General features: G+C 51.8%; 7 protein-coding genes across 7 annotated transcripts; 3 read left to right on the top strand and 4 right to left on the bottom strand.

Annotated features, from left to right (window-relative positions):
• Positions 1 to 151: 151 nt before the first annotated feature.
• GCG54_00007624 (ABC transporter FUM19) lies at positions 152 to 8,031 on the bottom strand (the record flags this gene model as incomplete). The annotated part of the gene is given in 21 exon segments (XM_045407602.1): positions 152 to 661; positions 741 to 921; positions 979 to 1,059; positions 1,113 to 1,238; positions 1,369 to 1,676; positions 1,787 to 2,032; positions 2,081 to 2,096; positions 2,182 to 2,253; positions 2,309 to 2,507; positions 2,565 to 2,807; positions 2,858 to 3,712; positions 3,760 to 3,792; positions 3,853 to 4,053; positions 4,108 to 4,387; positions 4,441 to 4,664; positions 4,717 to 5,251; positions 5,304 to 5,417; positions 6,164 to 6,364; positions 6,419 to 6,784; positions 6,799 to 7,811; positions 7,863 to 8,031. 21 exon segments carry the CDS (start codon positions 8,029 to 8,031, stop codon positions 152 to 154), a joined length of 5,973 nt encoding a protein of 1,990 aa, XP_045267047.1.
• Positions 8,032 to 8,767: 736 nt separating this feature from the next.
• GCG54_00007625 (Short-chain dehydrogenase/reductase family 16C member 6) lies at positions 8,768 to 10,021 on the bottom strand (the record flags this gene model as incomplete). The annotated part of the gene is made up of 3 exons (XM_045407603.1): positions 8,768 to 8,932; positions 8,988 to 9,218; positions 9,272 to 10,021. 3 exons carry the CDS (start codon positions 10,019 to 10,021, stop codon positions 8,768 to 8,770), a joined length of 1,146 nt encoding a protein of 381 aa, XP_045267048.1.
• A 764-nt stretch (positions 10,022 to 10,785) lies between these two features.
• GCG54_00007626 (putative alpha/beta hydrolase) lies at positions 10,786 to 14,512 on the top strand (the record flags this gene model as incomplete). Its single annotated transcript, XM_045407604.1, has 3 exons — positions 10,786 to 10,861; positions 10,917 to 11,933; positions 13,434 to 14,512. The coding sequence occupies 3 exons, from the start codon at positions 10,786 to 10,788 to the stop codon at positions 14,510 to 14,512; spliced, it is 2,172 nt and encodes a 723-aa protein (XP_045267049.1).
• A 109-nt stretch (positions 14,513 to 14,621) lies between these two features.
• On the bottom strand, positions 14,622 to 15,707 carry GCG54_00007627 (Decarboxylase yanB; the record flags this gene model as incomplete). The annotated part of the gene is made up of 2 exons (XM_045407605.1): positions 14,622 to 15,502; positions 15,557 to 15,707. 2 exons carry the CDS (start codon positions 15,705 to 15,707, stop codon positions 14,622 to 14,624), a joined length of 1,032 nt encoding a protein of 343 aa, XP_045267050.1.
• A 4,401-nt stretch (positions 15,708 to 20,108) lies between these two features.
• GCG54_00007628 (uncharacterized protein) lies at positions 20,109 to 22,377 on the bottom strand (the record flags this gene model as incomplete). Its single annotated transcript, XM_045407606.1, has 5 exons — positions 20,109 to 20,892; positions 20,957 to 21,049; positions 21,105 to 21,197; positions 21,255 to 21,962; positions 22,082 to 22,377. 5 exons carry the CDS (start codon positions 22,375 to 22,377, stop codon positions 20,109 to 20,111), a joined length of 1,974 nt encoding a protein of 657 aa, XP_045267051.1.
• A 776-nt stretch (positions 22,378 to 23,153) lies between these two features.
• Positions 23,154 to 24,936, top strand: GCG54_00007629 (Sugar transporter STL1; the record flags this gene model as incomplete). The annotated part of the gene is made up of 4 exons (XM_045407607.1): positions 23,154 to 23,222; positions 23,312 to 23,819; positions 23,870 to 24,213; positions 24,271 to 24,936. The coding sequence occupies 4 exons, from the start codon at positions 23,154 to 23,156 to the stop codon at positions 24,934 to 24,936; spliced, it is 1,587 nt and encodes a 528-aa protein (XP_045267052.1).
• A 312-nt stretch (positions 24,937 to 25,248) lies between these two features.
• GCG54_00007630 (uncharacterized protein) lies at positions 25,249 to 25,796 on the top strand (the record flags this gene model as incomplete). The annotated part of the gene is made up of 3 exons (XM_045407608.1): positions 25,249 to 25,374; positions 25,431 to 25,627; positions 25,670 to 25,796. The coding sequence occupies 3 exons, from the start codon at positions 25,249 to 25,251 to the stop codon at positions 25,794 to 25,796; spliced, it is 450 nt and encodes a 149-aa protein (XP_045267053.1).
• Positions 25,797 to 26,190: the final 394 nt, after the last annotated feature.

Consider the following 26,190-nt stretch of genomic DNA (forward strand, 5'->3'; position numbering starts at 1 on the left):
CCACAAACAAGTAGTACAGTAATTTAATAATATTAGTTATTAAGAGTATCCATGGCCAAAATCGCGACTTCGCTGATAACACTTCTTGCAGCTCTGGTAAATTTGTACATGACTTGAAATAGACATTCTGAGTTTTTAAGTTGCGATGCCTTCAGATTTCCAGAACCATAGTACCCAAAACTTCATGCACGCTCCCAATTTTCTCAATCCTCCCGTTCGACAATAAGGCAACCGCATCCTGGCCCTCCCGCATGTTCTCGGCTAAGCCGCCAAGTCTGTGCGAGATGGCCATAACCGTATGTCCCTGTGCGGTGAACTCTTCGTGAATGATGCGGCCCATGGCAGCCTCGGTCTCGGGATCCAGCGAAGCTGTCGCCTCATCAAGGAGAAGAATCTTTTTTCCGGGATGTCGGCCACCCATTACATAGGCCTCAGTGCCTTCCATCGCCTTTTGGAGGATCGCTCTGGAAAGTGCAAACAGTTGTGTTTGACCGGTAGACATTTGAGGTAGAGATGACATGGGAGTATCCAGGATCTCCTTGGCCTCCGAGGGAGTAATGTCAGACTCCCCCGATTTGAAGTGAGACCATAAACCAGTCCGCTGGAGAACATCGATGATGAGGACATCGGCGAGGCCGCGCCATCCCACCATGGATATGGGCTGAAAGCGAGGGGTGTCAGTATACATGCATCGTACAAATATGCGGAATGACTTGCGGGGTTAGGTTGAAGCTGCTTACGTTGAGATTGAAGCGAAGGCTGGTTTGATCTAGAATGAAAGGGTCCTGGCAGACAGTGATGAAGCAGTCTTCTCGAATCAATGAACGTGGGACCAGGCTCAGGTCGACTCCGTCCACCTTAATACTTCCAGAACTGGCATCTAGCAGGCGGAGGAGTGCCAACAACAAAGTGCTCTTTCCGCTATGTGTGTATTGGAGTTAGCCATTCTGCTTCACTCTTATTTTCAGGGTGCCGTACCTTCCCGTGCGACCGCAGATGATGAGTTGCTGGCCACCAGAAACCTTGATTGTGACATTTTGCAGGGCAACTGCCTCAGAGCTGGAGAGTGCCGTCAGCTTGAGAACGAAAAGTTGAAGTGCCTTCGGTCGTACTTATAAGCCACTGTCATGTTATTGATCTCGACTACTCCATCTGAAGGCCATGGCAGCTTGGGAACATAGTCCTCGCCTGGTTTATCTTCTTTTGGCGTCTGTTCTGCGAGGTTCTTTAGGCGAGAGCTGTCGTGTCGTCAGCGAAATGATCAGATTGCTGCTTAACCTTATAGATTGATTTGGTTGTGTCTCATGACCAAATCAGTAGCGGACGGATGAAGTAGAGACGAAGAAAGAAATTTTAAAAACAGCTTACATCGCCCCAAGGGATACCTCTAGATTTGTGAAAGCCGACACAAAACTCAGCAGTGTCGAATTCACGACAAGCACCAAGTTTAGCGCCATGCCAATTTGTCCTGCCGTCGTTGTACCCTTCATCAAAACAGCGAAGGCGATGAGACTTGTAGCGATTGCAGCCACAATCAGGTCAAGTACAATACATAGCCAACGTTGAAGACAGAACAATATGTAAGCAGGCTTTTGCGACTTATCGAGCGATCGGATGTTGGCGTTCTCGACTTGTTTCTCCCAACCGAATGCTCGGATTGTTGCAAGACCGTCCAGCTAGCTTGACATCAGACAGCAATTTCAGAAGCGTCGTGGAGAGATGACTTGCCGACTCGAGAAAGCTAGAGTACACAGCTGATTGCGATTCAAGGTCGAGAAGTCGCAACTGTCTCGATGTACGCAAGTAGACCCGCTGCACGATGTAAATGGCCACCACAACAAGTGGGAATGCCAGTGTCATCATCTTCTGCGCGCTGAACAGCAGAGCCGTTTGCACTATCAATTTGAAGATCTCTGGTGAACCTGTTAGTGGGTGCGAGAGTAAGACTTTCAAAGGCTGCTACTTGCGGACTGTCAGGGAAAGAATAGCGGGTGGCAACTGCCGATCCACTAACTGTATATCTTGGCTGAAGCTGTGATGACTTAGCAGAGGACCCGATTCGCCTTAAGTGCCTACTCACCGGTTGAGAGTTACACCTATGTCAGTGTTTGAGAAGAAGGACAACGGTGCACTATGCCTTGTCAGTCAAGTATCGAAGCCGTCATAATGATGGAGACGGACTCAATCACGGTTCCCAGAAGTCGCCGGTGGAGCTCCATGCCGGAGTATGGAGCTATCAAGAGCCATGTCGAACTATTCCGGGATCAGCACGCTTCAAGAATGTCTAGCAATGTGACTCGTAACTCACGACATGGAACCGTTGGTGGAACACCATGCGAGAAATGAGCACAAGACGTAACCTCCGGCGTAGAACCAGGTCTCTGAATTAGGTGCTGAAGTCCATTTCTGCAGCCAGTACTGTGGAAACGTCGCAAAGAAAGCATTTCCAGCGGTGCACAGCAACAGAAGTAGAAAGTTTCGAAGCTTTACCGCTGTAATGTAATAGCCTGCAAAGAGATAGGACGTTAGATAACAAGCACTGCGTAAATGGCAAGAGACCATACCATAAAGCGAAAAGTCACCGGCCGCTCGGCTCAAGTCAGATATGCCTTCTTCTACTTTCAGCTTCTGTTTCAATACGGTCTTGTCCATCTTGACCTCTTGCACCGAGCTTTGATCATGGCTTTCGTCATTATTGAACTTGAGAATCTCTCCGGGCTTTTGAGCTAAATCATCCCAGGTGCCTTTGTAGGTCACGGAACCATTGCCGAGGATCAGCAGTTGGTCAGCCAACTTAAAGTACGAAGCTACGACTGTCAGAAGATCCTCAGAGCTTTCCACGGTGAGCTCGACTTACTCGAGGTTGTAATGATAAAGGCGGTAACCCCTGCCTTTTTGAAGTATCCTTCTGAACCGATGAGGTTGTCGACGATTTGACGTTCCGTCTTACCGTCCAGTGCGCTGAAGCTGTCATCCAGAAGCATGATGTCGCAACGCGCGTACAGAGCACGCGCAAGAGCTACGCGTTGTCTTTGTCCCCCAGATAAATTCAAACCGCGACTTCCGATCATGGTTTGGTCTCCAGTAGAGAGGGCTTCGAGGTCTTCCTTCAAGCAGCAGAGTTGGATCACCTCTTCGTACCAGCTTTGGTCCTCCGGCAGAAACCCACAAATGGCCTCCTTAAATGTGCCTCCTGGCAGCCAAGGTGACTGTGCACAGTATCCAATGCGCTTGGAAGACAATGAGATTGTTCCGCTGCTGATTGGGATCTCGCCTATCAGAGCCTTGGCCAGCGCCGACTTCCCGCACCCCACAGGACCAGAGCACATAACTAATGAGCCACGGGCAACTTCGACGTCGACGTTGCTGACAATCGGAGGCTTTGAGGCATTGGGTTGAATAACCACGCGCTCGATAACTATTGCTGGCGCAGCTTCAGTCGTTGCGTCGTCAGACTCTCTCAACAAGACTCTGCTGTCACTTCGAGGAGGCTGCAGTAGATAGTCTTGAATCCTCTGGAAGCCAGCGAGCGACCCCACAGCCTGTGGAATAATCGTCATGATCATGTTTGACGGGTGCGTCACCAATCCAAGAAGGGCTGTTGTGGTAAAGGCGGTTTCAGTATCAAGGTACTGGCCCTTTTTGTTAATACTAGCAACAATGACGAAGACCATTAGGGTAATTATGGGAGCGAAAAGACCCAAAGCATTGGCTGGTAAAGTAAGCAATTCGACCTTCTCAGTGTGTTGGACGACATACCGCTAGCGTTGTAAGCCACCATCATCCATCGGACTGCATTCCACGTAAGTATGGGTCAATGGCCGTCTATGTATAGTGTGACGAAAAACATACCACGGCTGGCCATGTGTAACTCCTGTTTTCTGAGATGTTGGACTAGCCCAGCGGCATAGTTAGTCACCCCAAGCATCTTCAAACCCTTCATCGAGGACAGCATCGAAGTTGTCATGGCAAGGCGCTTTTGCGTAGCTTCGTTCCAGTCCTTCTGCTTGCTTTGAAGGTTCTGAGCAAGATATTTACTCATGCGGGAGCAGACTTAGGAGGACATTAGTCGTTCACCGAAGCCAGACATAGGAGCTGAAAACTCACAGAAGATCATGACAAAGGGTACTACACAAGCCCAGCCAACCTGTCGGGCCAACATCACTGTACCAATCAAGACCTCAATAATCTGCGCCCAAGTTTCATGGAACTGTCGTGCGCTTTGCCCGACATTTTCTGCGTCGGTGCTCATCAACGTGATGGCCCTGGCATCATCGTAGCCTACTGATTGCTGGGTCAATGACTTGCTGTTGATGAGACCAACCAACGCTCCTCTGATCATGACCTGAAGTCGGTTCAAGCGATTAAAGTAAAGAGCGCTGGAAACCTGTCATGGAACATGAGCCTTCATTCAGTCCCACCAAAGGGCAGGAAACTCACAGCCAGGCCGATGTAAACAATTGAAGCCATGAGTATCAATTGATAGCCAGTTTGCGAAGACTCGACATATGACGAATTCAGATAGCGGATTACCGTACTGATCAAAACTGGTTGGGCATAGCGAAAGATAATGAGTGAAAGTCGAGGGATAATCGGGGCCAGGAAGTGTGACCAGAGGCTGTTAACTAAGACGCGAGGTAAGGTGATCTTGTTCTCTGGCTTGACTTCAGATGTGTCAGTGATGCCAAGTGTTGGATCCCTAGGGTCCTGACTAACCTCGCTGATCCCAACATCTCAGGGCCCGACGTCTAAGCACCTCCGATGAAAGCTCGATATGCAACGAAGGAAGACTGTCTCCAGAGAGGACGAACTTGTTCCCTCGGGCGAGGATCGGGTTGATCCACCAAAAGAAGGTTCTGCTCAGCACACCACCTACTTCTTCAGGAGATGATTGTTCGCCAGTGTTGCGCAGGATCGATGCCTTGCCTCGACTTCCAGCAAGAATGAGCACGCATTTCAGTGCCAGGTTAGGTATGCCCATATAGAGAGCATCGGTATTGTATAGTTCGCCGCTTTCAAAGGCCAACCAAAATTCGGTTGCATCACATGCCAAGGATACGAGCAGATAGATGATTGCAAGATCAGATGGTCTGACCGAGCGAGAGTGCTCCAAAAACAGCAGAGGGCAAAGTAGTATGCATGCAAAAAATGAGGCAATCGCAGCAAACTGGCCGATATCGAACTCAGTTACCAGCGAGACCCGTGTACCGCCAAGGAAAAGCTGCACCAGGGCCAGCAAGACTGCAATTATCTGCTGAGGGTAAGTCTGCATACAAGCGATCCCAACATAGGCTTAAACCCACGAGTGTCACATATCCACGATGGCCTGGTACAACTTTGATCGATTCTTGACGCAGCTTCCATAGCCGGAATGGTGATAACAGCAAGAACACAGTCGACGCTGCTGCGGATATGGCCTGAGAGTTCTGATCCATGATGGGCTCAGGTGGGCCCAGAAGGATTGAAACAAAGCGAGTGAGGAAAACAATCACGATGCGCAGATGTGTTCTTGAATGACAATTGAAGTTGGTAAGTAGGAAACGAGCTGAGACTCGGCATTTCAAGCGCTGTCTAGCAGGCACAGCAATGTTGACATCCAGGAAACCAAAGTCCCTTTAGGCGATATCGACAACGCGTCCGAAACATCCAGGGGCGAACCACCAATGAACTCGCGGGCTTCAAAGCAAGCTGCAGGGGTGGAATGTGGGATAGCTGAATACGAGCGGCGCAGCGAAGGTCAACACGGATTTCAGGGATTCAGACACCTTCCTGATTAGATTACAGCACCCTGGCTAGCTGCAGGTACTAGGAAAAGACGGCTTGTTGGTGCACAAAAGATTTAAGACATGGCGCAAGATAAGCCTGGAGATGCATCCTAGCTTATCGCTAAACCAACGATGAAGTCTTGCTGCTGAAACCATTGTGCTTACGCCCGGATTGGCACCCCTGAGCCTACCCGCGATAGCATCATCCGTAAATGTGGGGTCAAGTTTTCATAAGACCCGCGGGCACACTAGGCTGTGTTTGTGAGGCAATGAACTCTGTGCCCAGTGTGTTATCGTATCCAAACTTCTTTCTGGGATAGAACTTTACTTCGATATGCTTCTGTCAACTCTTTGCCAAGTCATCTAGCCCGACTAGGTCCTAAACTATCTCTTCACACTACTTTCCTCCATGCGCTCCTCAATTTCATGATCAACATGAGTCTCAGCAACTGCATGATTGTCCTGAGTTGCTGCCAATACCGGTTTCTAGCGAGTGGATTCCGGCTAATTCCCAAGTAAATTGACAACAAGTATCCTATAAAAGCCAGTATTGCTGGTTTCCGCCAGGTGCTTCTTCTTCGCCCGGGATGGGTAGGTCCCTAGATGTGTCAGAATGTCATGACCTTTGGTGACGCGCGAAACCGGACACTTACACTTATTTGCAAGTCGCCAAACCTAGGGAACAAGCAACGATACAAGAAGTAGACTTGGGAGTAAGGGTATGTTGACCCATTCCATTTCTTTCCCTCTTTCGAACCTCTCAGGTACCAGCTATTGCAACCGGTGTACCACACTCTATCTTGCATGTCTCTTTGCATCTGCTCGACATATTCTTCTTCTGCATCTCTCTTGACTTCAATAATGGTGCCTTTGCCATCCAGCAATGGCTTGATGATGCGCAATGAAAAGTTGATGGAATTCTCAGCGGCGATGATTGCGGAAGTATGCCCAGTGAGGGAATTGGGGCCTGATAAACCGGAGTCAGCAAATAGTGAAATGTGTAAGACGCGCCAAGAGACCTGCCTAGAAGCACAAAAAGGTTGGGAAAGTTGTTTAGGATGGTGCAATTGTACGCCTCGGCGCCGCCGAAGCTCTCCCAGTGTTGCTCGATCATCTCGCCGCCTCGCCCAATCACCTTCAACCCTCCCACCGCATTGTTCGTCACAAAGCCATTGCACATGACTATTACATCGGCTTCGATAATACCGTCCTTAGTCCTGATTCCTTCTGGTACGATTTCAAGGACCGGATCGTCCATCAGAGTCATGTTCTCCGAGTGCAAGCTCTTGAGGTATCCGGAGTCAAAAACGCGTCGTTTGCAGCCAAGCTCAAAATCGGGAATGATCTTGTCATGGTATTTCTCCGGTGCTGTTGCTCTCATGTACTTCTCAACCCGCGCCTGCACTCTCTTGCGATAGCGCGTCCCGGCATCAGTCATATAAAACCCGCGGAATGAGTCTTCTGCCCAGGCAAACATAAGAAGCCGCTGGATCCTCATGGTTCCGGGCACGCTGCCGAACACCTTCTTCATGAACGTCGTATTGGCAGAGTCGACTGATTCCATGATCCAGTGCTTCGTCCGGGTCACCTGCGTGAGGTGCTTCACCTTATCCACGATCGCTGGTATCAGCTGTGTTGCAGTGCAGCCATTGCCGAAAACGACCACCGTCTTGCCCTCAATGTCCACACTCGTATCCCACCGAGAGGAATGAAAGATGGCACCTTTGAAGTTCTCGGCTCCCGGGACATCAATTGGGTTCGGCTGCATGAGCTGCCCTGTGGCCGTGAACAGGAATTGGCACTCATGGGTGAAGATGCTGTCATCGCTGTACCGCCGAATGGTCATTCTCCAGCGTTGACGGGCTTCTGACCACTCGCATCTCTCGACGTCAACACCAAACTTCATCTTGTTTGTGAGGTTGTACTTCCTCGCAACGTGGTCCAGGTATCGCCATAATTCCTCCTGCGGCGGCATAACCCGACTCCAGTTGGGATTGGCTTCGAATGAGAAGCTGTAAAGCGCACTTGGAATATCGCAAGCACATCCTTAAGTGAACGTCAGCAATCTCTCTAGTTATTCCTCCGTGTTTTCCATACCTGGATACTGATTCACAAACCACGTTCCACCTAGCTTGCTGTTTCGTTCAAAGAACTGGATGTCGCCGATATCATACCACCGTTTCAACGTCGCGCCAAGCCCGATGCCCGCGAACCCAGTGCCCACGCAAGCGAATTGGCTATAACTAGGGACCTCACTCTTCGACATGATTTCGGTTGATCTAGAGGTCCTTTTGCATCTGTAAGCACTGTGGGATACCGGCGATGATCTAGCTCGTAGCCAAAGAGGCAGAATGGATGAGGTCAAAAAGTCAGTTTCAGAAGTCTACCAGCTTGCGTAGCAGAACCCTGCTCGGTGCGGGGACTACAAGTTATGTCGTAGTTGATTTGGTTACCTGAGCCTGAAGCGCCCATACCTCGGCTCGTGCCACGTTTCGCGCATCTTCGTCCGACAATAACCAGCACATCCGTGCGATCTTCCGCTGAAAGTCTGAACTATTGGCGGGCTTGTGAAACGGCCAGTGTTCATCGCGTGGCGGAACGACTCGCACAACTGAGCCGATGAGCGGGGGAGCTCTGACCAGGAAGGTGAGGGGAAACCGTTGCTGGGTCTGCTAGTGCAATGAATTGATTATCACTCCATTGGTCAATGGCAACGACTAGGCATCTTCCATTAGCCTCAATGGAAAAGTGTAACCGTTGGAGGACCGGAAGGTCGGAGGAATGATGAGTCGAAGGCCCCGATTAGTTCATCTCGATTTCGTCCCTGTCCCCCGCTTTACATCATCTCGGCTCAATAGCCGAGCTGAATGATTGAACTGAAGACTTGGCAGCTTGACGGCTGGTCTCTCGCAATTGGCATTCACTGAGTAGGGCTAGAGCTCACGAGATGTGGCATTTGTGAACAGAATATACATAGTTACATTTGTGCAATGCTTCGATGATTAAAGCTCCTCGTTCTTGACCCCGTTGGTCTTTGCCTTGCTAGCCTCTTCCAAGTCAAACGTGCCCGTCAAGTCATTGATCTTCTGGCGGGGGGTGTAAGGAATATCCTTTGCACTGGCGGTCGTCTCTCGCGCTAGGCGCCATATCCATTCCGGACCTGCTCTCTGTTTGATAGTGTCAGTCTTGTGCTATGTTTCCATGGTATGGGTCACAACTTACGAGTGCAGTCACCAAAGACATGATTCTGGGTAGGTAGATAGTCCCGCCGTATCCGCTGTAAAGACCGTTGACGATTGCCTCACCAACGGTATCAACGTGAAGTAGCGGCATAACGAAATGCGGTTGCCCAGGATTGAACGGAACGAGTGGTGTCCTAATAAAGCCGAAGATTCCAAGGGTTTGACGAACTTTCAGTGCTTTGTGGATGTACTTCAACTCCAGTTGTAAAGACTAAGTCCGTTAGTTGAGCACTGAACTCAGGCAGTATTCTGTCATAAACTCACCTCATGCATGGCAGTCAGTCCTGCTTTGGTTGCAGAATAATCTGCGATTCTGACGGGTGGGACCACCGAACTCATTGAACCGATGTTAACGATATGTCCATGATTCCTACGGACCATATACGGCAGGAACTCCTTCGTCAGCAAGAAGGGCGCGATGAGATTCGTCTTCACCGTAAGCTCAATGTCAGCATATGAGCCTTCCATAATTGTTGCTCCCCGCGCGATGCCGGCATTGTTGATAAGAACCGTAGGATCCCCAACCTGGGTTCGAATGAGAGTGCACAGCGTCTTCAGTGCCGCGGTATCGGTCAGGTCACACTTGAAGTAGTGAAGCTTGGAGCCCTTGGGTGGTTCCCATGATAACGGGGCCAAATCTACCACGACAATTGTCGCTTTTGGGTTTCTGGCAAAGATGTGCTTGATGATGCTTGCGCCAATGCCGCTGCTGCCGCCGGTGACAACGATGATTTCTCGGTCCCAGTCCCACTTGTTGTCCGTCACCCAGTTGTTTGCCGACCATTTGTTGAGATATTCCGTCGTCGAGAGAACAAGACTAGCGAGCGCAGCGATGTAGGCTAGCTTGCGAACATTTTCGGGTTTAACTCCGGAAATCCCAATTGCTCCGTGACCTTGCGCTGCGGCCACTGCTAGCCCGGCGGCAATTGGTATTGATAGAAACGGGTTGAGTACTGATTTCCTCACCCATTGGGCAATAACATCGACCGTAAAACCTTCTCGTGAGAAAGCCATCGTTGTAGTTCACAATTGAATCAGTATACGGAAACTGAAAATAGTCGGATGATTTTCGTCGTCCTCGTTGATGCTCCAAGTATCATCGCGGGCTACTTCTCCAGTCTTGTAGTCGAAACGATCACGTTTCAACCCAGAGCAGAAGCAACTCCAACCCCTGCAAACCATATTCCGGGAAGCTGAGCCGAGGTCCCCAAGCCGCGCCATGAGATCGAACTGGCCAATCTCTCACCGAGGATGTGCCAGAGCATGAAGTTGCAGCATCCGTGCATTGGTTCGCTGCACATCAAATGAGGGGACCATTGAGCGTTTTGCGCGGCTGGAGACGGCGCTCTAACCCAAACGGGACGATGCGATTGCTCAGATGCCACGCAGATCTAGATAGTATGCGACGGTAAACGAGTGCGAAGGTTTGTTAACGCAGCTCTGGTCCCTGGTTTATGCCTCGGTCAGGACGGTCGGTAGTTGGGTTTGACACATTTTCCCCCAAGCCCGTGCCTCTGCGGACAGACATGTCAGTGACATTCTGGGCGACACTCCTCCTGTTTCCTCAGGTCAAAACGCTTTGTTTGATTCAACCGAAGACGCGAGAAGGTCGCCCGAAATTCTGTACCGTACTGTTAGCTTACTCTTTGCTGCCTATTTGCCCACATTTCCCTCCCACTGGCTTGGGTAGGCGAAGCTTCTGTTTGACACCAGACGAACCCAAATCACCACTTCCAATTGCAGCTCGTTGACGCGTTTTCGAGAGCCAGTCATTGAAGATGTCTGCACGATCGTCTAGGCCCCAACTATCGCTTGGGGAAATGCGAGATCTGCTCTTGCGGCTTTTGTTCCGAGGTATGCTTTCGTGATGAATTTACGATGAACTTGAGTTGACAATCTGGACTCGTAGCCCCATTCCAGCTGGTTTGGAACTTTTGCTATGGTCTACCATTCGCAATCGCGAGAGGCATGTCCCTCCGCCTCTTCGCCTTCTGCGCGTTTTATCGCTTCGTACTTGGGTCCATGAAAGCCCGGGAAATCCAGTTCTTGCAGCCGCCTACTCTCAAGACGTACGAGACTTGGATCGAGAAGAAGCGCCTTGCTAATCCACAGCTTGCTGAAAAGCTGAAGCGAGATGTCGAGATGCTTCCGGCGAATGACGGCTCAATCATGTGGCTCGGTAACCGCAAGAAAGCGAAGAAATTCGTGCTCTTCTTTCACGGGGGCGGCTACGTCGTTCCGCTACTCCCTGGTCACGTCGAGTGGTGTTGGGAGGCATACGTCGCCGGCGGTCCAGGAGAGAAGGCGGAAGTGGCGGTGGCTATCCTTCAGTACACTCTTGTGCCCGAAGCGAGGTATCCCACCCAGCTCCGCCAGGGCGTCGCTGCCCTTAACCACCTGCTGCAATCTGGCGTCAGGCCAGACAATCTTATCATCGGCGGTGACTCGGCGGGAGGCAACTTGGCTCTTTTGGTCGCCCGCCACCTTTGTCTTCCAGCACAGTTGGAGATCGCACCAGTCAACCTCAGCGGACGACTCGCTGGCGTGTTCCTCGTCTCACCGTGGCTCACAAGCAAGACTACAACGCCGTCCTTCCAGGAGAACAACTACGTGGACATGCTCACGACGACATGCATGCATGGTGCGACCGCCGAGCTGCTTCACCCCCGTTTCCCTGCCAAGAGCAAGTCCGATGAGAGCGACTTGGCTTTGGCTATGCCCATGGATGGAGATCTCGGATGGGTTGATGACATCTCCAACGCAACGAAGAGTCTGTACATTACTGGAGGTCAGCAGGAGGCATTCAGGGACGACATTCGATCGTTTTCGGAGTATGTAAGCTGCAGTAAGAATGATCTAGACCTGCTTGTTGAGTTATCAGAGCATGAGGGTCATGATTTCATCTTACTCGAAGGGAACATCAGGCGTGTTGGGGATGCGACCAAGAGAATGAGGAACTGGGCTGCTGCACAACTTAGCTAGGCTGACCATCGAGACGGCGGATGTACTGCACGATTCGAAGACACTTTTTTGCTTTCAGAAAACAAGAAGTCAGACTGCATAATGATAAATTACATGCCTATGCCATGGTCATTTCTATCTATTTAAGAGGCGATGATGATTTTTGAATGGATCCAAGCTTGTTATAAACAAGCCCACCATTCAGATATGTCGCTATTGTCTCAGCTATCCTCATCCCATTCACTCATCCATAGAAATCAACGATTTTTTCAAGTAAGTAGTTCACTTCTCTTCAAAGGGCCGCCCTTTTTTCTCTACTCCAGCTTTGGCACATAGTCGCTCTCCTTGAGAACTTTCCACGTTTCTGGATCCTTGTCCTTCTTCACGCGAATTGCTTCGTCTTCAAAAGTAGATTCGTAACATGAAATACCTTCGCTCAACAACCACTTCAACACCTTTGCATTGCGGTTTCGCAGTAACAACAGTGCTAGTGTGTTGCGCATATTGTTGGTATAATTCGGTCTTTTCTCATGCAACTCCTCCAGAGCCCTCGCCAATGAATCAACCTCATTACGATTTGCAAACACGGCAAGGAATGGCGAAATATCTACCAAATATGAGACCTTTTTACTCATGTGGAAACATGGCATTCGACTACATACCATCGACAGGTTCGAGCGAACGATTGACCCAGCAGTTGATCTCATACGCCACAGGGTCGATCTCATGTAGTTCTTCGTGAACCTCTTCATCTCCAGGATGCTCTAATCGGTCATCAAAAGATGTTGAAACAGATAAGAGAAACACTGTTGTTCCGTGATTGTCTCGCTGCGTCTTTTTCGAGCTGCAGGAACGTAGCAGAGGGTCTTTGCTTCTGTCGCCATGCCGGGGTTCGAAGAGGTGGGCCGCCGGGTGGGGCCGTGTTTTTTTGAAGGGATTCAAAGTGTCAATGAACCACGCCTACTTTGGTCTACTTAGATATCATGATCGAAAAAAATGAAGAAAGTCATTCTGGGACGTCTTTATACTACGTTCAACACTTCTTGATATGAGATTTAAGTCAAAAATCCCATATGAGGTGAGATCGATTGCGCATCATATCTGAAAGGCCCCTGTCAAACCAGCCTATCAAACCCTTGTCAGTTAGCTGGATGAACCGCCGGTTGGTCGACTGGTTTAGGGAAAAGATATCTGCATGTTCCCGCGCCACCCTCTGAAAATAGACCACCATTCACCAATAGTTTCGCCGAGCCAGGCTTGCTAGACCGTGGTCCAGAGCGGGGTGTACAACACAGCAAACGCGTCGCGTGAAGTTCAGACAGGCAGCAAACAGTGCATCTTGTCACGATCGCCGCCAAAATAGCGGTAGACGGTTTAACTCTCACTCCTTCAACTGTGTCACATTTATTTCTGCGGTCCAAGGCCTTTGCCTCATCCGCCTTTATCGTCGGTTCAAGTCAATTAGCCAACAACACTATGCTCCTCCCAACAAACCACCACCCTCTCAACTGCACGTACAATCGTGACGATGTGGTCGCGGGGCTCACGGAATATTACCGCATCCTCACCCTCTCGGCATACATCCCAGCCTCATACATCGACTTCCCTCCCCCAGGCGGCTGGACCGATGCCGAGCTCGACGTCGGCGCCCTTCGCGCCTTGAGACGCTCCGAGACTGTCATCGACTTGCTGCGCCATCTCCCCTACCCGAGACCGATGCACGACGGACCGCGTCCAGGTCCTTGGAACGTCGCACCACACTCCAAAGCCGTGCGCTACCTCCGTCACATGGGCGACTTCACCCAGTGGTCCGACCGCGGCGACGCGGGCCTTCTCGAGCTCGCTGCTCTGCCGATGAGCTCGACCCCAGCTGGGCCGATGGACCTGCCTCCGGACGTCGTCGCACTCACTCACGGCGAGCGCTGGGGATCGACGACCTCGGTTCCGTACTGGTGGATCGTGGACTGCACTCGGGGAATTTTGTCCCCGTTCAGAGAAAAGATTTACGAGGTCGGCAAGGTACCGCGTAACAAGCCGTGGCGGACCGTTCAGTCGTACTCTGTGGTTGATTACTTCGCCCAGCTGATTCCAGAGCTGGGCCAGAACCTCATCCCGCTGCCGCCCACCGAGGAGCTGGACGCCGAGGTTCTCGGTCCGAGGGACAATCTTGCCGAGCCCCGGGAGATCTACCTCGCGCATGGGTGGCCGAGCCACGACTTCCGCCACGATGAGTGCATTGTCGCGCTGCAGGCCTATCGCCGTCGGGTCCAGGAGGAGGAGCGAAGGCGCATCGCGCAGGACGTTGGCGACGCGGATGATGCTGACGACGCGGATGATGATGACTTCGAAATGGATGACAGCGACGATGAAGTGGAGCACGAGGAGGGAGCTTCTGGGCTGGAAGATGCCATGGCTGATGTGGAGGTGGACGACCTGAGCGCCGAGGCGGCTGCTTTGCGCGCCGACATGTCGCCCGAGGAGCGGGAGAGATTTGACAGACTCCAACAGGGCGAGTTGCCCTTTGAGTGGGTTGATGCTGAGTAGACTGGGGAGAGCAGGATGCCAAAGGCGGAAGCATTCAACAGACGCATATCATAACGCAAGCGATTACCCATAGACTATTCGATGAGTTGCTCAATCTACTTAGACGACCTCAAATATTTGTCTCCCTCCCAGTGCTAGCATCGTAGTTCCAGTTTATCTTGCAATTTTGCTGGTGCTTGGTTAGAAGAGTCTTCGAGTTTTGTCGAAGAACATCAGGATTGATCACCGCCCCTCGGGGGTTGGTATCAACGAAGTTGTCGTAGAGCCGAGTTTGCATCTCAACTACGGGCTGGGGGCAGTAAGGAAAGTCGGATCCAAATAGAACATGCGATGGGTCTGCAGATTCAAGCAAGCCAAGTAGCTGGGCTGGACTAGTACTCAAGGCCGTATCGTAGTAGAAGCGAGCAAAGTCAGCTTCGGCCTTGTCGAAGTCGGTTGAACCCATCTCTTCGACTGAGGGTATCCTCAAGGAACCCATAACCCTATTCGCAAGGAAGGGCAGAGTGCCTCCAGCATGGGACAAAATGACGTCGACGTCGGGACAGGAATGCAGTGTTCCAGTCAAGACCAGGTCTACCGCCATGCGGGTGGTTGCCATGGGATAGTCGACGATGGGTTGCGGGAGGTTGTCCGCAATGAACTTGGGTGTCACATCGAGGGACGTTGGGTGCGTGAACACTAACGCCTTGTAGGCCTGAAGCTTCTGCCAGATCGGCTTGAAGGATGGGTGGCCGAGCAGTCTGTCACCGTAAGACGTGAAGACTGTAACGCCGAAACAGAGCTTCTGTTCCCCGAAAAGAAAGTCGAGCTCAGCGAGAGTGCCTTCGACATCTTGCCAATCTGGAAGCGCCCCGAAGAACCCGAGTCTATGCTCGGATTTTGGGTTCGTAGTAAGGTTGCCCAGATGCTGGTTCAGATCTCGAGTCAGCTTGCGGCCCGCGGCACCTGTGCCAGCGATGGAGGGTCCCGGCGCCGACACTGACAATATCGCTATGGAAAAGATCTTAGTATGTGAATTAAGGTATATTCAGTTGGCTTAATTACCGATGGATGTGTTAATTGTGTTCATTGAGCTGAAGGTAGCTTCCAAGGACCAATCTGGCGAGGGGAAGCCTGATGGATCGCCCCCGGCCGCTTCAACAGCAGCGGCGTACGCAGGAGGAAGAGCGTGAATGTGAGTATCGATTCTGCCCATGCTTCTGAGGATTCAAACTTGATTATTGTGTCCTTAGGCTGGTATTCTCTAATGGGATCTCATCATAAGTCGATGATATATGAAGAGACCTTTGTTTCTCACGACATCGGAGGACGGAGAGTCGGTGCCGGCGTCGGTGTCTGTAAGCTCCGTTTCGCCGCGACAGCTGATGTAAAAATGAAGTCATCACCTCGTCAAAGACCAACTTCTCGTTGTCAATCAGCTGAGCCAACCGTTTTCGTCGTAGCGGTCAAAGGCTACTCCGTGCCGAACTCCGATCAGAGAGATGGTTTCGGTGTCGAAGATACACATACGGCTTCGGCCCCACTCGGATACGGACTACCACATCCAGGAGCTGATATTCGGTGCCACCCGTTGGAGAGGTGGAGAGGAACCATGAACAGGGGCTGGGCTCAACTATCCGTTGGCAGCGGACGAATAAGTACGCCGGACGTACCCCTCCTCGTTGGGTGCGATAGCTTCTCGAAGGTAAGTTACCTTTGTCTCACGTAGAGGCATTTCAGACGCGATGAGCAACCGGAGCTTGGACATGCCGAGAAAACATCTTGTCCATCCTTACACAACTTGGCATCCTTCTTCTAACGTTAAAAGACACAACCACTGGAGGAATTGACCACTAAGCCACTTCTCCTACTAATTGGTCGCGAAAGAGATGTGCACATTGCTCCTACTTGCTACTACCCCTCTTTGGGCCTGCCGATGTCATCATCTACTTCTTGTATTCGCCCACCTCAGCCTGTTTCCTATTCTCGTTTCGTTTCGTCCTTTTTGTCCTTTGCTTACTGCGAGGTCTCTAATCCCCATTTTACTCTTTGCATTGTTAGCCGCGCAAAGTCCCCCATCGATTCGCAGCATCTCACCCGAAATACCATCAAAAGATCTGTCAGCGGCCGGTGACGCGACAGCTGTACATAACTAGAGGCCATAAATCTCACCAGGCAACGCTGTCCACAAATAGCTTGCCGGTTTTCTAGTACCGGTCTAGGCAATCAGGACATGGAAGGAGAAACTGAAATGAGGGAGGAGAACGGCACGTACGCGGTGATTGCCACGGGCGTTGACCCGACTTCCGCACATCGGGGGCGTTACATGATGCAACGAACGCGTAGTTCTCCCTGGGAGGAGGTGGAATGTAGGTTCGCAAAGGAAAGGAGAGAGAGTCGGCTGAGCGATGGGGAGACTAAGTGTGGTTGGTGGAGTTGCGAAGAAGGCGTGTGTGGGAGCCTCAGAATGAGGCAGCTATACACAATGTCACGGCATTCCGGGAAGAGGCAGGACGCCTATTCAAAAATCCTGGGAATGAACAGAATGTACGTCACGCCGGAGCGCGCGTCGGTGAGTGGAATCGAGACGAAGCACCGGATAACTTCCCAGGCGGGGTAACAGCCTATCCAGGGGAGCAGGTCGCCTTGCTTGCCGCGCGAGCTATAACGCATCGAGATTGGTCACGCAGCTTCATGTACGACCGTAATAGGCACCTACGCAGGGAAAAGACTGCTGCTTGTAGAGATGAGGAAAGGACTGCCACAGCCACGGGACCAGATACCGCTCAACGAACACACCAATGCACGGACCGTTGAATGCGTGGCGATAAACTTCTGGATTTGGATGATGATGAAGTTGTTGAGGCTCACGGGCAGCCCTATGTGGCTCTCAGCTGCGTATGGAGCCAGTGGAAGCCTGAATTAATGACTGCAGTCAGGGAAGCAGTCGTAAGGGATTGCAAACACCTCTGGATGGATCAAAGATGTTTTGACCAGTCTTGTGGGGAGCACAAAGGCCAACAGATTCCAGCGATGAGAGAAAAGTACAGAGTAGCCCAAAGGACGCTTGCGCTTATTCCCGAAATTGAGAGGCAAGTGCCAAAAGATTTGCTGGAAACAGACGGGCCCTGGGACTAGGAGTACTTCAGGGAACATGTGATGGAGCTGGAGCAAAACTTGATGTCCTCTGAGTGGATGGGCAGAGTATGGACCTGGCAAGAGGCGATGGCATCCAGCTGCCTGGAATTCTTGACGGGGACAGGACAAGTACTGTCTGCCAGTAGAGTGGCAACCCTGGTATCCTTTGAGGATAACTCACCAGTAACCAGATATGCCATTATGGACCCAGTGCATATGGCGACAGGCACAGTCTCCTTGCCAGTGAGCATCACAACCGAAGGCATGTTCATGTACAATACAGGGTATTCTGCGTGCGACACCACAGAACACGCGGAGTGGATGGGCACAGAGGCGTGGAGTGACGAAATAACAGTCGGGGATGCCTTCAGGGCCACAGCCCACCGAGAGGCCGCCTTGGAGAACGACTCATTGTACGGAGTACTGGGACTCCTTGATCCACTCAATACGGTCAAAGTGGATTACACTATGAGTTTGGCTGACGTGCTGGCGGGACTGGCAGCCTCCGTGGGAGTGGACACAGACATACTGCTCTCCCGGCGCTCGTCTAAGGAAGAAGGCAGATGCTGGATGCCGGCGACTAAAGAAACGTCCAACTGCGTCGGCTCTTCATGGCACAAGAAACCCGTCGCTAAACGCTATCTATCACCGAGAGGCTCATTGATGTGCAACGTCCTGGTCATGAAAGTCGCTGGAAGAAATGGTGACACGGTTTGGACTGACAAAGGGCAAATTTTGAGCGTGGAACGTGGAATGGCCAAAGCCGGCCTGGAGGCGGGAGACTACTTGCTAAATGTAGCCTACGACTGGACTACTGGTCTTCACAAGTGGATTCTATGCCGAGAGCTCAGTCGTTTGCACAAACTAGATGCATGGGTACTCTCCACCGAAGGCCACTTTGATGCTGAATGGCAGCACGTCGACATAGGTTGGAGTTCAACTGACGGTTTGAAGAAGCTACAGCACGGAGACGTCTAGGCTCATGTGTAGGCGTGGAGGCTGAGCTGCACACAGCCCATGGACCAGGGAGCAGGGCCACGATGAATTTGGGAGGAAAGCCGTTGCCATGGGAGAATATTCCCTGTGCCACATTGGATTCCCATACATTTATCCGTTTAGAGGTCATGAGTTTAGCTACAACCGCGGTTTTCAGCCTTCCAAGCTGCAGCTGGTTTGTCCAGAGAACCACAGTATATGATTTTGGTATTCAAGAATCGGATCGAGAAGAATTTATTAAACTACCCACGCAAGTCTGTCTCTAGGGGTCACGACGGCGTGGAAGAAAGTGGCAGAAGAGATTGTAAGATGCTAATACGGATGGACAATGCCTGCACTACATGTACAAAGCTGACGGAGTGGGAGTCAGCGAACACCTGCTATCGATCGGTGTTTACGCAATGAAGAAAGGTAACACGCTCTACTCTCGGCTGTCCTCAGTCGACTTTTCACTGTCTTCGGGTTTTGAGGTACAGAAAGCCATTGGGATGTTCATAGTGATGACTGTGCAGGGCGACTTGTGTTGTCTTTACGTCTCTTGAAAGAAGTTCTCCACACAGGCCAGATTACTCTCTCGTTTACAAAACCGAGCAGACACCCAGAAAGGCAGATTCCAGAATAGTTCGATCATCTCTCAATCCCAACTTTTGTGCCGCCCGTGCGCCGCAATTCAACGGCGAGGGGAGAAGCCAATGACACATGTCAGTTGGTCCGTGGGGGGACCCGTCTGAGTTTCGGAACTCCCGTCTTAACCTTACTTTTTATTGAGAAAAACATCGATGGTTCTTGTAGGTCTCTGTGTAGGCGATCAAAAGCTTTGGATCCTGAGTTAACGGCGCACCTAATCGTTCCCCGGAGCTTGCAGACGGGGAGCTAAGCCGACGGATAACTCGGGGAGACGGGCCGATCGCTTGGCAAGGCCCTAGCCGGAAACAAAGACAACGTCGGACATTTGCCCCGACTGCATGGCCGCAGACGTGGGAAAACCTTGCGAACATGCCACGCACATAAGGTCTTGCATCTCGGGTCTCGGGTCCGCTCGCGGTAATCGCGCTGCTTGTGTCTGCTAACCCCGGACGGCCAAGCCCGGTCTGATCGTAGAAAATCTGCCTGCCAAAGTTCAACGGTCGCGCTAATGTCGGCAGAAGGACCTCGCGAGTGGCCGTTGTGACTCAGTCAGGCCGACTCCCCGACGGCAAAGGATTCCGGTTCAACGTTAAAGATCGACAACTTCGCGTCCCCGAAAACCTTTCGACTAGCGTCGCTCAGATACAGCGGTGGCGCCTAGCAAAATGACATTCATAGGCCTGTCTGAGTCTAGTTCGTTAACCTAATATTGAATACAAGGCAACGTGGAACGCCTGTCATGTGAGAGGAACCTGATGCCCTGCAGTAGCTGCAACATCGCGACATGGTCCTGCCATGCACATTCACATAAATACAGCTATCGCCATTTGTAAAATAGAGCTGTTGGTACAATATGCTACATTGAAAACTTGGCAAGTGCCCAATCCAAGACCCTTGCACAGTCACTTATTCCTCCCTCCTCGTATTCCCAGCAATTTGATAGGATCTCCTTCTGTGCTAGGATGGTTCTCTTCCAGTTCTGAGGATACACAACCACTGTAGGCATGTTTAAAGAAGGGATGGATTGCGCCCGCTCTGCCGCGGTCAAAATCAAAGAACAAGTGACAAACCCCCTGAGCTGCAGCCAGAGGCCATGATGAGGAGTGGAAGATGTGGCTTGGATCCTGAATAAGCAATACTGAAGACCCCTTGAAGCGATTTCAGCTACCCTGGTGACCATGTGCTCCGACACTGTGATGCCAATCGAAATAGTCGAAGCTAGCCTTACAAACGGTCGACAAAGCAACTCTCGCATTGTCAGATAGCGTCCGCGGAGCATTTGACATAGATCATCCGCCAGTGGCGCAATCTCACCGTTGGGTATTTGGAATGAGATCGGAGGAGGCAAAGACTCGTACCAATCCGTCAACTGGGCATCGAATACCTCAAATACTTCAAGCATCCGATCTATGCCATGCTCTGTGGGGTGTGGAGGGGAACGTCGCTGGGCTTTCACAATGCGATTCATCAGCTGTCTCGCGGCAATCTCCGCGAGATAGTAGTACCAGGATCTTTGCTCCATCATCAGTGCCTTGTTGTCTAGATTCATCACCCCCAGCGTTGGTGGAGCGGGAAAGTTGTAGGGATAATCTATGCCGGCAAGAATCGAGCCCGGCAGAGAAAGCTCAAAAGCAAGTTCTCTGCAATCGTGTCAGCTGGCTGGAAATGTGATAGAGATACGAGATACGGGGATCAAGAACTCACGATTCAGACTTGTAACATGTGAAGTACAGTATCTGTTCTAGCGAGAGAGATTGAGGGTACTCAGGGGTTTCTGCCTTTCCGGGCAAGGTCAATCTGAGCACACAAGTCAGCCTCGTGCGACTCCGTACCGAAGAGATCGTAGCCTTACTTGCTGGTGAGCGAGGTGGTGTACCATGTGTTGCTCGCCATGCTGAAGCATTTCCATGCTTGTAAGGGATCCATGTTGTACATGTGCCAAATGCTGAATCAGTCAGCCCTGTCTATCCTATTTGTCAAACATACGGGAGCGACCGCTTACCCTGCAAGACACAGACACTGTACTGACTCCCACCCGGGCTGGCCCATGGAAAAGCCAAGACGTTTCTCCGCAACAGACCAGTACCGCGAGGCGAGATGACGGTTGGGCTCAACCGAGTAGCCACGTGGTGTCCCGCTCGGTGTCCTCTGCCCCGGCCGTTGGGATATAGCTCCCAGGGCGCATGTAAGCGCGACTAAGCACGTAGCAGCTGACCAGTCAGGCCCGTTCTCGGCGACTTGCTTCAACATCTGGCGAAGCATAGACACGTCGATGACGGGATTCATGGGATGAACGTTAGCCAGAAACAGGTCAACGAGTCTAGAAAGCTCATAGAACTCCATCGCTGGTGGGGATCTCGGGGAGAACACCTCCCCACGTGGAGAGGCATGGCTGAAGGGGTCTATCGCGAAAGGCACCGGTTTGGGAAATATCGGCCACTCTAACACCGAGTCGAGGCCAGCGGTTTCCGAAAGCGAAGGGTGGCCCGCTTTCTTAGTTCCATCATGGCCGTTGCCGTCTTGGCCCGTGAAAAGGTTGAAATTGTCTTGCCGTCCGCTGGGCGCTGTTGGGCTGTCTGGGTAGTCGCTAGAGTCACGAGACAAGTCTCGACTCAGCTGAGGAATGGCACGAAAGTTCTCCTCGTTCCGTTGGATCAGGTTGGTTAAGTTCTCTATTGCCCCAAGCAGCCGTGGCCCAACGCCTTGGCATCTGGTGACCAGCCGCGACCCATTAGTACCACACTGATATATGTCATCTGCGCGATGCCAAATATGGCACAATGGCACTGGACAGAGTTTGTAGGCCATGCTAGTGTAGGGTCAACTTACAACGACATTGCCGGGGCCGAGTCCTCGATATAAGTGCATGTTGCGCCGACCCTCCTACAGTAGCCGCATATTGGGCGCTCGTTATCGCACTTTGTCTTGCGTCCGCGACAAGTCTGGCAGGCGGATGACGCGCGCGACCACGTTCTCTGCTTCGGGATCCTGGGATCAGCTTGCTCGGCGTGCGCCTGATCGACGCCAGGACGAGGCACGGGAGGAGAGCCGCCGCCGGACATATGTCCCATGTCGGGGAGACCCCGACCGGCATCCATTCTCATCCTCTTCGGCGGTGGGTCCATTGCGACGATAGATGGCCGGTTGGAACCTCGTCTTTCGGAAGCATCTCGTGTCGGGGAGAGGAGCGACGGAAGTTGAGGGGGATGGGGATCTCGAGTTTAATTATCATGCAGCACTGATCCCCCGACTCCCCCGCAGAACCGTTTCAGAACCCGCTTCGCAGAGGCCTCGGGGAGCTTTTTGGGTTCGAGAATCTCTGCCGTGACTCGCTAGTGTCGATGTCATAGAGTCTGACCGCACGCGAAAGAGTGTTCGGGGACCGTCCCCGGGGAACGTTCCGGAAAACGTGTATGCTGGGGGCGGCTACCCGTCGGTGAAGGTCACCTGACTCTGAAGCTTCACCATCTCTCACCGATGATCCGCAGAATGCGTGCGGCGTTAACAAATGACTTAAGTCCTAGCCTCCTTGGAGTTTATCTCAGCCCACCTGTCATCCGACTCCCGAGTTCCGTCAAAGAACCCGTATTCCCGGGACCGCAGGCTAGCCACTAAATCAAGCTAGCCAACGCGCCAAGTTGGGGAAGAATCCACCACCCGTGGGGAAAATTGCAGATGGTTTGGGGGACGGCTGGGGTAGACAAGGGCGGTGGATGTAGCGGACACTGTTCCGTTCCCCAGTCATAATCACGACTTGACTGAGTTTGCATATATCTCGCGTCTTCCTTCTCCAACCTCTGATGAGCCTTGGAATGGTCCTTGGTTCGGCGACTTCACTGATCCAAAAGTCGATTGCAACGGAGTTCCATTACAATCTCAGTGTAGCCCGACCACATTCAAGATGGGCTTTCTCAAGTCAAAGACTACAAAGAAGACGGCCGAACAGGCCGTCGGCTCTGACTTGACAGCAGTACGTTTCTAGTCATTGCTCCCCTCGACACCCGAAACTCCACCAGATGACATGCCTCAACTCTCTGCGATGACGAACTCTAACATCAGCTCAAGGTCCTGCCCGAAAACCCTGCACCATGGTACCGCACCAAGCACTTGCTTCTGCTCAACCTGACCCTTCTGGTTCCGATGTTTTCGTCTGCCTCGGTGGGCTTCGACGGTGCCATGATGAACGGGCTGCAGACGATTGAGCAATGGCGCGGCTACTTTGGTCATCCAAGCGCACCGATCCTCGGCACGATGAACGCCGTGTACCCCATCGGCAAGATCATGGGTCTGGTTCCTGTAACATGGCTGGCGGACAAGTATGGTAGAAAGACACCGATGTGGATTGGGTTTTTCCTCCTCCTTCTGGGCGCCGCCCTGCAGGGTGCCAGTGTCAGCTTGCCCATGTTCATCGTATCTCGTTGGCTCCTTGGTGCCGCGACTGCGTTCATCGCGCAGCCCGCGCCTATTCTCGTCACTGAGCTCGCCTACCCGACTCAGCGAGGCAAGATCAGTGCGCTTTACAACACATTCTTCTTCTTTGGGGCGATTCTCGCCGCATGGTCCACCTGTAGGCTCTTCACCCCTGAACTACATTCTTCTTTAGTTAACCGTGTGCAGATGGAACCTTCCGCTTGCCCTCAACATGGAGTTGGAGAATCCCATCAATCTTGCAGGGTGCTCTTCCCGCAATTCAGTGTGTATTCTTCTACTTTGTTCCCGAGTCACCAAGATGGCTGGTTGCCAATGGCAAGACCGATGTTGCCCGCGAGGTCATCACCCGCTACCACGCCGGCGGCGATTCATCCGCGCTTCTTGTCGACTACGAAATCAAGGAGATTGAGGAGAACCTCCGTATCGAGATGGAGGCATCCAAGGAGTCTTCCTACCTTGACCTTCTCAAGACTGGGCCCAACCGTCGGCGAACTCTGATTGCAGTTATCGTTGGTATTGGTGCTCAATGGGTATGTCGTTAATCCCTGCAAATCCATGTCTGGGGAACGGTAGCTAACTCGTAACAGTCTGGCAGCGGCGTCATCTCGTACTACCTTACCCTCGTGCTGAACACCGTTGGAATCACCGCAACCAAGGACCAAGCGCTCATCAACGGCCTTCTTCAGGTCTTCAACTGGATCGCCGCCGTGTTTGCGGGTGCGATGATGGTGGACCGCATTGGCCGTCGGAAGCTCTTCTTGATTTCAACCGCCGGCATGCTGGTCTGCTACGTCATCTGGACTATCCTCACCAGCGTGTTTGCGAGGACAAAGGATGAGAAAGCTGGCTACACGGTGGTGGCATTTATTTTCATCTACTACTTCTTCTACGACATCGCCTGGTCGCCGTTGCTCATGGCCTACCCCGTCGAGATCATGCCGTACACGCTTCGCGGAAGAGGCTTGACGATTTCCTTGGGATCAACCTTCATTGGTCTCATTATCGGACAATTCCTTAACCCCATCGGTATGGCAAACCTGGGCTGGATGTATTACATTGTCTTCTGTTGCATCTTAGCAATTCTCCTGGTCTTGATTTGGTTCCTCTTCCCCGAGACGAAGGGAAGGACTCTGGAGCAGATTGCCGAAGTTTTCGACGGCAAGAACCATTCACTTGGCATCAGCGGTGTTGGAAACGAGAAATTGAAGGACGATTTTGTGGAGGTTGAAAACGTTGCGGATAGAAAGGTCTAGAGTTGCGGTTGCTGCATGCAAATAGCATACAAGGTAGCGAAAGAGCGATTCCCAAAGCTCCTCTAGCCTTAATTGACAAAGTTCTGTTCGCATAATGATGTTCAAACCTTTTTAGAACTTTTTCCACTGATATCTGCCTTATACCTGCGGCATGAGAGATTGCAAAATACGTGTCTTCTAAGTCTCAAGTCGAAAGCTATGTGCTGTCTTGACGCTGAAGGCGAAAAGAGCTCGGAGAAAATTATATAACTCAAAGCCAATCCCCCCGTTGCAATCTTTGAATTTGTTTTCGCGTTAAGCAGTACACCGAATATGTCATCCTTCTCTGGATCGTGCCTTTGCGGTGGCATTCTTGTGTCTATCTCGTCAAACCCTGTAACCATATTCACATGTTTTTGTGACCACTGCTGCAAAGGCGCCGGAGGCACGCATCAAGTGGTAAGTGCAGAGATGATTACGCGATACAGCCCCCAAAAAGAGCTGACGCAATGCAGATTGCCAAATTCACTCATAAATCCGTAGCTATTACAACCGGTTCAGACCTCGTTTCCCACTTCACACTCAACAACACTTCGAGCGGCCTAGCCAAAGAAAAGGCGTTCTGTCGCGTCTGCGGGACCCCACTGTGGACGGCCCCCGCATCGGCGCAGGGGCAGTTTCTTCTCATCCGGACGAGTCTCCTGGACGGTGGGTATGTATCCGTAATGCACAGGTTCGGATAGGCGAATCGAAGCACGGCGCTGACCAGTCTCGGAACAAGATCCAACCTGACGCCGGAGGCTGAAGTATTTGTGAAGTCACGGCCCGCTTGGCAACACGCGGTGGACGGAGCTGTTCAATGGGAGGGCATGAGAAGATAAGCTAGTGTGGTTTCCGTAGTCAGTGGATAACCCCGGACATGACTCGGACAACATCCGGAAGACTAGACTAAACGAATCAAAGATCATTCCATTTTCCGTGCTCCGCCTAATGCGTCTTGTGACCCACTGCTTTCTTCGAGAGTCTCCCAAGCTTCTTCAACTCGCGTCGGAACTCGGCGGCGCTCCCAGAAATTGTCCTTCTTCTCCATCCAAACATTCCTGTCCGACCCCGAACTTTGCTTATTCTCCCCGCAATCTCCTATCTTGCTTTGACGAGTGGTGTCCGAGGTCCATGATTAGACTTAGCCTCCAGTGTCTACCTGCTTCCGAGCCGCTCACCACGTCATTCCGAGAGGACTCCTCGTCTCTCGGGAGGGGGGCTCTGCGCGTTGAG

Source organism: Colletotrichum gloeosporioides (assembly GCF_011800055.1).
Source record: "Colletotrichum gloeosporioides strain Lc1 chromosome Unknown consensus_27, whole genome shotgun sequence".
NCBI classification, from domain to species: Eukaryota; Fungi; Ascomycota; class Sordariomycetes; order Glomerellales; family Glomerellaceae; genus Colletotrichum; species Colletotrichum gloeosporioides.